Here is a 10,411-nt window from a genome sequence, read left to right on the forward strand (position 1 = left end):
CAATTCAAGCAAATGAAAAGTAGATATAGATTTTAGGGAAAAGTACAAAAATAAATCTTGTGGTTACACATGTTTTCGATTATATCTCAAATTGATTAAATTTGTTACGTTTAAATTCTCAATTATACCATTTATGACGCTAAAAATAAAGTTACTCTTACTAAGAATGACATAGGTTACTTTAAATAATAATACTAATAGACACTATACTTATAAGAAAACAAAATTAATTCTCATCATTTATTCATCCAAAATAAATTGGGGTTATACATCTCTTTATGTATTGAAAATAGAAGAATATTTTTTTTTTTGAAATGTAACTTCGTTAATGATGGTTGTTGTTGTAACAAAACTCCAAATAGCATAAAAAATAGACGGGTGAAAATAGAAGAATACTTATAAATATTTACAAATTTCAAAAAGTACATTTTATTATATCATGTTATAAATGGGATACTAGAAGTGTACCAGAATTTGTTTCAAAAAAAAAAATAAAAATACCAGAATTACAATACAACTAGTATATGATCTTTAGATTTTCTTTTTCTTTTGAAGGAACTTTAGAATTTTTAAATATTTGTTTTTGATAGATAGAATTTCTAAATATTTGAGGACATGTTTTTGTATATTTTAGAAGTAATAGTATAATTAAGGAAACTGGGCCTTGGTATTTGTATCTGTTTGCATATAAGTTAATTTGGGCTGTACTGTTACTACTCATCAAGTTCAAATTACAAGCTTAAATTAGAGAATATTGCAGACCAAATTTGATAAACAAAGAAAATTCATAAATTCTCTCAGAGCTTCGCAGAGGAAGCCGGCGGGAACGCTTTGAGATCGGTAAGAGCACCTTATACTTCTCACTGGCATATCTAAATTTCTAAAACCGATTGTTTCTTGATTTTTTTTTGGCAATCGGATTGTTCTTTTTAATCCTTTCTGGTTGGCGAGAAAACCAGAAAAATTATGAACTTCTGAAGATTTCTCATATATCGCGTTTGTAGTATACGTTGAGAAATTGGAGTAGACTCGCCAGAGCTATGGAGTTGCATCTGGCGCCTTCAATTTTATTTTATTTTTTGTTAAATTTTATTAGGGCTTTAATTAAGTGTCCAATCATTTGATACCATCTTCATTTTCGCGCATTTTCTCAGCAATTATACTGAGTCTTTAAGATTGGAAAACCCGTATTTTGTCTCTTCCTTCAATGCTTTTATAAAGAGCTTTAGGATGTGACTTTTCTAGGGTTTGTTTTGGATCTCGGAGGTTTAATTTGGTTGCTATGACATTCTATGACTATAATTATGACTCTATGGATCCGAAGGAGTGATCTCTTTTTCTGTTGTGCTTGTTTGATCCAACTTTTTAGCGTTGTGCTTTTCTAATTGGAAATGAATTGACAAAGTCCAGTTTCAAAATGACAACATGGTCGGTACTTTTTTGACATTCAAATTGTGGATGGCCGTTAAATGCCTAAGGAGGTATATACCCATAAAATATATCCTTGTTTATGAGTTTGAATTGTTGTGGTTTCTATATGGCAGTAACTTTGAAGTCTTTGAGATACAATGTCTATGGTTGACGAACCCCTATATCCAATAGCTGTTCTCATTGATGAACTTAAAAATGATGACATCCAGCTTCGGCTAAACTCAATACGAAGACTATCTACAATTGCGCGTGCTCTAGGAGAGGAGCGGACTCGAAAGGAATTAATCCCGTTTTTAAGTGAAAACAATGATGATGATGATGAGGTTCTTCTTGCAATGGCGGAGGAATTGGGTGTTTTTATTCCCTATGTTGGGGGAGTGGAGCATGCCCATGTTTTATTGCCACCCTTGGAAACCCTTTGTACTGTTGAGGAAACATGTGTGAGAGACAAGGCTGTGGAATCCTTGTGTAGAATTGGATCCCAGATGAGGGAGATTGACTTGGTTGAGTGGTTTATTCCCCTAGTAAAGGTGAAAAATTGTAATTTACTCTTTTGTTATTATTATTATTATTATTATTATATTCCATGCCTGCTTATCTAATGAAGAATTTCCGGCAGCCAATTTAATTGTTGAAATCCTATTAGAAAGACATTCTGATATTGTATAAATTGGAAGTGAATTACTGGATTGATAACATTCCTAGTTGCTTGATATATCATCTGTCACGTATTTTACATCCAGGTCACCCTGTCTTGATTTCCCTTTCCTTTTTCCTTATTTATTTATTTTCTTGATGCTTCCTTCTGTGGGGAAGAAAGTTAAATAGTGGGTTTTCAATAGCGTTAGATAACCATGTGACTCTTCCATGTCATCTCTTTGATGTGCCCATTGTTTTTCTTTTTTGAAAAATAATTTGTAATAACTGTGTTGAACCATTTGGTGTCCTGCATGATTTGCATGGTCAAGACCACTCCAATATTACTTATCCCTATTGCTGTCTATGAGGAGAAAGATGCTTGCATGTGCAAGACCACTCCAATATTACTTATCCATATTGCTGTCTATGAGGAACAAGGAAGTTAGTTTTGCTGTTTCTTTATTCATTCATCTATGTTTTGCTATATTTTGCATTTATTCTTGTTCTAAATTAAATTTCATCATGAATCCAAATTTATGGTTGCTATGTGTTTGAACTTCTTATAATCAGAGACTAGCAGCTGGGGAATGGTTTACTGCTAGAGTTTCTGCATGTGGGCTGTTTCATATTGCCTATCCAAGTGCCCCAGATATGTTAAAGACAGAATTGCGGTCGATATACAGTCAATTGTGCCAAGATGACATGCCTATGGTTAGAAGGTCTGCTGCCTCGAATCTTGGGAAATTTGCTGCAACTGTTGAACCTGCTCATTTGAAGGCTGACATTATGACCATATTTGAAGATCTTACACAGGATGGTAATTAAACTTTTAATATGTGGTCTCTCACTTGCACTTGCAGACTCTTTTTTTCCCCTCTTAAGATTAGAGTATTGATAAGAGAGACACAATGAGTTAGCTGTGCGAGTAATTGTAATTGAATAGCTGAAAACTTGTATAGTTTTCCACTTGGTGGAGTGATCAAGAATATGCAATGCACTCTCCATCCTGCAAAGTTTAGCTTCTGTTTTCATAGATATTAACATCTTTTTAATTAGTTAGAAAAATAGTTTCGCGTATGTTTTTCTTGATGTTTTTATGTTTATATGTTCTTCCAACTAAAATTGAATGATTATAATATTCATTGATAACAAGCCACATTAAATAGGTTGCATACTTGTATATTAGATAGCTAAGAAATCAACTATGCTTTCAGAAAGGAAAGTAAATTCTAATTTGGGCTAAATGAAAAAGAAAAGCAATCGGTCTTTGTTGGATGAATGGGAGTAAATGAATGTATATCAAAGTTAATAGGTTAATAGTTTTGGAAGATAATTTTTCAGTTAAGGGCTTCAATTTTTATCTTTTTGCACTCTTTCTAGTCTAATTGGTGATTTTTAACTGTAATTCACCTCAGATCAGGATTCTGTTCGTCTATTGGCTGTTGAGGGTTGTGCTGCTCTTGGAAAATTGTTGGAGCCCCAGGATTGTGTTGCACACATTCTTCCCGTTATTGTTAACTTCTCTCAGGTATCACTCTGGTTTATAGACCTAGAAGAAATGGGAAAACAAAAACCATATAGATCATAGTTTCTTGGGTCATTTTTTCCTTGGTGCTGGATTTTTTGATATTTGATATTTATATGAAGACAAATAGTTTCTTGAATTACTTCTGATACTCTTAACTTTATTGTCTGAGCATAGGACAAGTCTTGGCGTGTTCGCTACATGGTTGCAAATCAACTATATGAACTTTGTGAAGCTGTAGGGCCAGAGCCTACTAGGTATATAATTTGAACGACTTCTTTAGGACCAGAAGTACAAAATTAACTTTAACTTGTACCCTTTGGACTAATTGACCCAATCAACTTTTCTGGACAAATGGCCCTTAAACTTGTCAACCTGGGAAGAGAAAACCAAGTTAAGGAAAAGGATGGTGGAACACATGCGCCAACTTAACTTTTGTCCATGTTTTATTGACATGTGTATTACATTTCCCCTCTTCTTTCTGGGCATTTTTTTTTACCTCATCCCGAGTTTGATAAGTTGAAGGGCCTGAGTTGTCAGAAAAAAATAATTTGGGTCAATTTTTCCAAAAGGGTATAAATACGGAGGCCTTTTTGTACTAATGTCTATTACCCACTGCTTTAGTATGCATGTGTTCTTTATGCTTATTTCTTTTTCATAAGGTTGACTTCTATGATTGTGCTGTTGATTTTTATATGGTAATTCAAAACCTTATGATTTGCAATGATTCTTTTCCAAGGACGGACTTGGTTCCTGCATATGTGCGCTTACTTCGTGATAATGAGGCTGAAGTACGTATAGCAGCCGCTGGCAAAGTTACTAAGTTCTGCCGCATTTTAAATCCAGAACTTGCTGTTCAACATATTCTCCCCTGTGTGAAGGTGCACAATCTTTTGAGACAATGTCACGTTTTCACTTCACAATCTTGTACCTGTTAAAATAACTGTGCTTCCTATTTTCTCCCTGTTAGGAGCTGTCATCGGATTCTTCCCAACACGTCCGATCTGCTTTGGCTTCAGTTATAATGGGAATGGCTCCTGTCCTAGGGAAGGTAAGAATTTCACATAAAAAGCTGGACTTTAGCTTTTTCATGAAACGTGATCAGTTTTGTGGAGTTGTTTTATTGGGATTTATGTATGCTTTTGTGAGAAATTATTTCAGCACTTGTGATGTTAAGCAGCCCCTGTATTGCCAGTTGAAATTATTATGAATTGTGTAAATTTGGTTTCATGACTCTGGTAAAACCATTTTCCCATGGGTGCTGTACATTAAACCTTTCTTAAGGATCAGTTGCCATCTGATTCTGTTTATTTTGAAAAACATGCTATCTTTTGCATGACACTGTCAAGTCTTTGTTTTTTTCTTTAACTTGTGCAAGTGCTCTTCAAATGCCAACAACTACAGCATACATGTAGCCTTAACACACTGGGCTTCTAAATTTTTTAATTGGTTTTTAATGCAGGATGCAACTATTGAGCAGCTTCTTCCAATTTTTCTTTCCCTTCTGAAGGATGAATTTCCTGATGTGCGCCTGAACATAATCAGCAAGCTTGATCAAGTGAATCAGGTTTGCAGCTACTCAAGACTAGACTGCTCAAGGTGTTTGCCCTGAATATTATCTATTGAGTATCGACCTTAAAAACTACCAAGGATTATTATTATAAACAACAAAGCAAAGCAAATGACTTCAATACATGCCCTTTGCCATTTGCATCACTCTTTCTATTGTGGTCTTTCTTGCTTAAGACAATTGTCTGGGGCTTTATCTAAGATATCTTTTCGTTTCAGTTGAATGCTCTTTTTTTTTTTTCCTGTTTATGGTTTGTTTCTGGATATACTAGTGACTGTTTATGTTGTGGAAGATTTTTCTAAGAGAAATTACTAGAAAGATATATTATATATGCATAAGAATTTTTGTTATAATTATCAGTTGCTGTTTGTATGCTGACAAAGGGAAAAGTCGAGCCCCCCTATAAACGGCATTAGTGTCTAATACAGGAGTAAGCTTTCCTTGCAGGTTATTGGAATTGATCTACTTTCACAGTCATTATTGCCAGCTATTGTTGAGCTGGCAGAGGATAGACATTGGAGGGTTCGACTTGCAATCATAGAGTATATACCATTATTGGCAAGTCAGCTGGGTGTTGGGTTCTTTGACGATAAACTTGGGGCTCTTTGCATGCAATGGTTACAGGACAAGGTTTGTGTTTTTTACTTTGTGCTACAGCATAATATGTAACAAGTCCCTTTTCACTTGTGCATGCGTCATACATGACTTTTATACTGAAACAATTGTTCTTTTTACATAGAGATTGGAACATGCACTTGATGCCAAAAGTTGTTAGTTGCAGTTAGGAATTAGGATGTATAGCTTTATTCCCCAGGGAGATAATGCATTAGATCCAACTGAAGTTTGGAAAACTGAATTTGTAGTGTTGCAGATCAGATTCATATTCCATTTGGAATTTGGAAATTGGTTTTATTGACATCTGATAATCAATTTGTTATTACCTTAGGGACATGTTCTGTTGACTTTGCTGATGAATGTTTTGATAGTAAGTATGCATTTTATTAAAATAAATAACTAAATAGGACTTCAATGGCTCTCTTCAGAATTACGCTTTATAGTAGATGACATTTCCACCTAGATACAAGTTATTGAAGGTTATATATTTTGTGTAGTGAATAAGAAGTTGAGTCCTTTTCCAAGAATTACTTCTTCCCAGTTCCAGAGAAATTCAAAAGTGAAGTGAGATGAAGCTTGTCCCTATAGGTTGCCGGTTTTTTTTTTTTTTTAATTTTTGGGTCATATTAGGAACCAAAGTCTACCATCAAACACAGAGGCGCTGATCTTATATGCATGGATTAATAACTAAGTTCCTAGAGCCCACCTCCATTGAAGGGTTTGGAGAAACCCAGAGGGACTCCGGTACTACATCAGGCACCTTAGTCCAACTTCTGTATTTAGATGTTTGAGATAAAGGGGCTAATGGGTTACAAAGAAAAAGAAGGCAATAATTTATAATTAAGGAGCCAAGAGGTGTCATTTTTAACCATTCATAAAATGAAGGACAACGGGGTAAATTTTGACTCATTAATGCTATTGTTACTCAAAATGCTATATCGAATATGTGTGAAAACTTTCTAATAGTCAAAATGTAGAAAGTTTTCATAATAGAACTTTTGTATTGACCTTATTAGCAATAAGTCTTAATAAAACCTTTTATATTGACTTTATTAAAAATAGTTAATTTATTCCTATACTGATACCATTTTGATTGACTATTTACTGCAGGTTTATTCAATTCGTGATGCTGCTGCAAACAATTTAAAGCGCCTTGCTGAAGAATTTGGCCCAGAGTGGGCAATGCAGCACATAATTCCACAGGTTTGTTTTCATTTTCTTCTGGCATTTTGGCTTGATGTCCAATGATTGACAACCTAATAGTTTCTGTCTCCCTGTCCAAACTTGGCTAATACTAGAACAAATTAGGCTTTTCAAAGTGTATTTATTGTGATATGCATGCCTAATTGCTTTGGGTTCAAGATAGTTTATATACTGTAGAAGGCTGATGGTGGTTTCTGAGTGCAATGGTGGGTAGTTTAGAAATTAGATTTATAGGAAGTGGATTCAGATTCATGTATGTCGAACTGGTGCTGTGAAAAGACTCAGTGATTTCTTTTTCAAGCAAACTTATAAATGTTTTACTCATGGGAAACAAGGAGGCATGGCAAGTTGCAATAGGTGGAAAGGGCAACTGATGAAAAGTTGCAGCAGATGGAAAAGAGAGCTGAACTAGAGTAGTCATTATAGGCTTATTGTTAGCTTTTATTGTTGCTTATTTTCTGTAGGGTTATTGGTATTGCAAGGGTGTCAGTTATTACGTAATTAGTAGGTTGTTGTTGAGTTCTGATGTTGTGTCTGCGGAAAAGAAGTTGAGGTGCAATAAAATTAAGTGGTGGTCTTGTTCAGAGAAAATTCTGAATGCAAGATGTCAAAGAGTTCTCTCAACAATTAATATAGTTCACAAGGGAAGAAAAAGTCAAATATTTCCTGCTACCAAAGTCTCAATTTGATTCTGGGAGTGCTCTACAATGATCCATACACACGTAACAGGATGCCTCTGAAATTTTAGGGTGGTGGTGATCTTTCTATTTTTTTTGGCCCATCGAATTTCCAACTATGTCATCTAGAAATACAAAGAATTGAGCTTTCCTATGCTTGCAAGATTTTATTTATTTCACAAGTGTTCCCATTTCTTTGATACTTCCACCTGCCTGTTTTCTTTCTATAAAAAAAGGGCACTAAATTTGTGTAGGTTTTGGATATGGTGAACAATCCTCACTATTTGTACCGGATGACAATTTTGCGTGCAATCGCACTTCTTGCCCCTGTTATGGGATCAGAAATTACATGCTCTAAACTGCTTCCTGTTGTCGTCAATGCTACAAAAGACAGGTACATGGCTTTATGGAACTCTTTGACCTATGGTAAATTTGTTCTATTAAAATCTTTTGATATTTGGGTGCTGAGCTCAATCTCCTTACAGAGTACCCAACATCAAATTCAATGTGGCAAAAGTGCTCCAGTCTCTCATTCCCATAGTCGATCAGTCTGTAAGTCCATCAATATTTCTCCTTATTCTATTTTCTTTTTACTGATCGTTATCTACATGCTGTTCAAGTAAATTATGCACTGTATAGCAAGTAATATTTTCTGTCTGCGCTTGTATATATTTGCAAACTTAATTTTTCTTCTTCTTTTGCTTGGCTTCATGTTTATCCGACAGATTGTGGAGAAGAGCATCCGTCCCAGCTTGGTTGAGCTAAGTGAAGATCCAGATGTCGATGTCCGTTTCTTTGCCAACCAGGCGCTTCAATCAATTGATAACGTGATGATGTCTAGTTAGACACTGTGTAATGTTGATCTAGACAAGACGGATCTGAGATTAATGGTTGGGATTCTATTGGAGAGCAATTTTAATAGAGGTGCCAGAATTTATGTTCATCATGTTGCTTGCCTCGTTCTTCAAGTTAGTCAGTGACTGCAGCTATAAAGTGTAGCTGCCATTTTTTTGGCATTCAAATTTCAAGTAGCATGCTTCTAGCCTTTAGTTTGTTCCGTAAACTTGTCCAGTATTCTGATATGAATCTTATCATTTCTGTTAACTTTTTAATTTTTTCCATTTCCGATTATAAAAGTTTGCCTTTTGAAGTTCCATGTAATTAGTGTAAGGATTCATATTTTTGCTGAAGTGGGGACATGTTTCATGGTTGAATTGAATGTGGAGCGAAGGGAGAAGAAAGAAATTTTTATTCATTTTGTTGACTCGAATTAAGAAAATAGTCGCTACCAATCCAAAGATATTGCAAATGATCTGATACAAGGAATTCCCTTTTTCTGGAAAAGAAGTTGACATTTCAGCCATGGCTTTCAGGTTAACTAAGAACCCGACTTGCTATTTCTTTTGAATAACTTATAACAATTTTGATAAACTTACTACTGGACGATGAATTTTCTTTTTATTAATATATATCTCAATCGCATTGATTTTCCATTTTCCTAAGTTGTTAATTTAGGGAAAAGCTATCCGGATAGAATTTATCCGGATAGAAGGGATAGAAAAAAAAATCCTATCAAAATGCCCTTTTGAAATATTTTTATTTTGTTTATTTTTATATTCTATTAATGATTCAATACTACTAGTACATTAAATACTATTTTAGTTTGTGAGTTTCAACCATGAAAATCTAATTTTATTTTATGAAGGGTAATTATGATATTTTAACTCATTCTATCCATTCTATCCCCATTTTTTCTATCCCTTTGGAAGCATGTTCGGTTTTGGTAATCCTAGTTAGAGTTGGTATAGGTCTGTTTTTCTAGGTTGACCAACTTTATCTGTGTATATAAAGCCTGCGTTTTGTTAATAAAAATACTTTACTTACATAGTATCAGATCATGAAAGGTTAAAGACCATACTTTCCGATTATTTCTGTCATTGTTTTCTGTTTGGTTTTTTTTTCTTTCCCTGAAATTTTGATTGTCGACTTTTTTTTTTGTTTGATCTTTCTTTCCTTATAATTCACGATTTTCCCCTGTTTCATCTTCCTTGCTCGAATTTCTTTCCTTGAAAGTTTTCGATTTTTCTCTGGTTTGCTTTTTCTGTTTGTTTTTTTTTTTTTGATATTTTCAATCTTATCTTTTTCATCCTCCATGTTCTATTTCTTTTGTTTTCTCTCTGCAAACCTTAAAAAGAGCTGTGTCGATGGAATCCTCCTCATCAACGGGCTTGTTTTCTTATTCTTTTTCTTATTAGGATCTCATTCATCTAGAGTTTCTTCTTGAAATAATGCCGGTTTTACTTTGTAACAAACTGTTGGATTAAGTCATACTTTGTAAGGTGCTAGTTTATTTTCTTACATCTAGGCCTCAACTCCTTCAACATGCATGAATGTAGATGATCGGAAAGCTCCGAATTCCCAAGTCCTTGCAAAATGCGAAGAAGCATAAGACAAATTTCATACAACTTTTGATGCAGGAACTTGTTCTCAAATTCGACAGATAAGAAATCAACTTCTCACCCTTTAGAAAAATAACGAGTTTGTTTCTGTTGATATGCAAAAAGCTAAAACGTTGTTTGATCAGTTGGTAGCCTTATAAATTCTATGAATATGGATTATTTTTTTGATTGCATCATGACAGGACTGAGATCTACTTATAGACCGTTTTGTCGCTAGCTAGAAGCTCTACTCGAGCCTATTACTCATGGTAACTTATTTGACTTATTGATCAGTGAAGAAATCCAGCTTGCT

At 34.5% G+C, this 10,411-nt stretch overlaps 1 protein-coding gene across 2 annotated transcripts; it reads left to right on the forward strand.

Moving 5' to 3' along the window:
- The first annotated feature begins 696 nt into the window (after positions 1 to 696).
- On the forward strand, positions 697 to 8,810 carry LOC136234975 (serine/threonine-protein phosphatase 2A 65 kDa regulatory subunit A beta isoform). Of its 2 annotated transcripts, XM_066024480.1 has the most exons (13): positions 697 to 840; positions 1,545 to 1,961; positions 2,641 to 2,887; positions 3,486 to 3,598; positions 3,773 to 3,852; positions 4,335 to 4,476; positions 4,566 to 4,646; positions 5,058 to 5,162; positions 5,613 to 5,795; positions 6,891 to 6,983; positions 7,915 to 8,054; positions 8,146 to 8,212; positions 8,386 to 8,810. In XM_066024480.1, exons 2-13 carry the CDS (start codon positions 1,569 to 1,571, stop codon positions 8,503 to 8,505), a joined length of 1,764 nt encoding a protein of 587 aa, XP_065880552.1. In that variant the 5' UTR covers positions 697 to 840; positions 1,545 to 1,568; the 3' UTR covers positions 8,506 to 8,810. The 2 variants fall into 2 exon arrangements, with proteins under 2 accessions (XP_065880552.1, XP_065880560.1); XM_066024488.1 differs by lacking the exon at positions 1,545 to 1,961 and having other exon boundaries at positions 716 to 840.
- The last annotated feature ends 1,601 nt before the right edge of the window (positions 8,811 to 10,411 follow it).

Source organism: Euphorbia lathyris, chromosome 1, assembly GCF_963576675.1.
Source record: "Euphorbia lathyris chromosome 1, ddEupLath1.1, whole genome shotgun sequence".
In the NCBI taxonomy this organism is placed as follows: domain Eukaryota; kingdom Viridiplantae; phylum Streptophyta; class Magnoliopsida; order Malpighiales; family Euphorbiaceae; genus Euphorbia; species Euphorbia lathyris.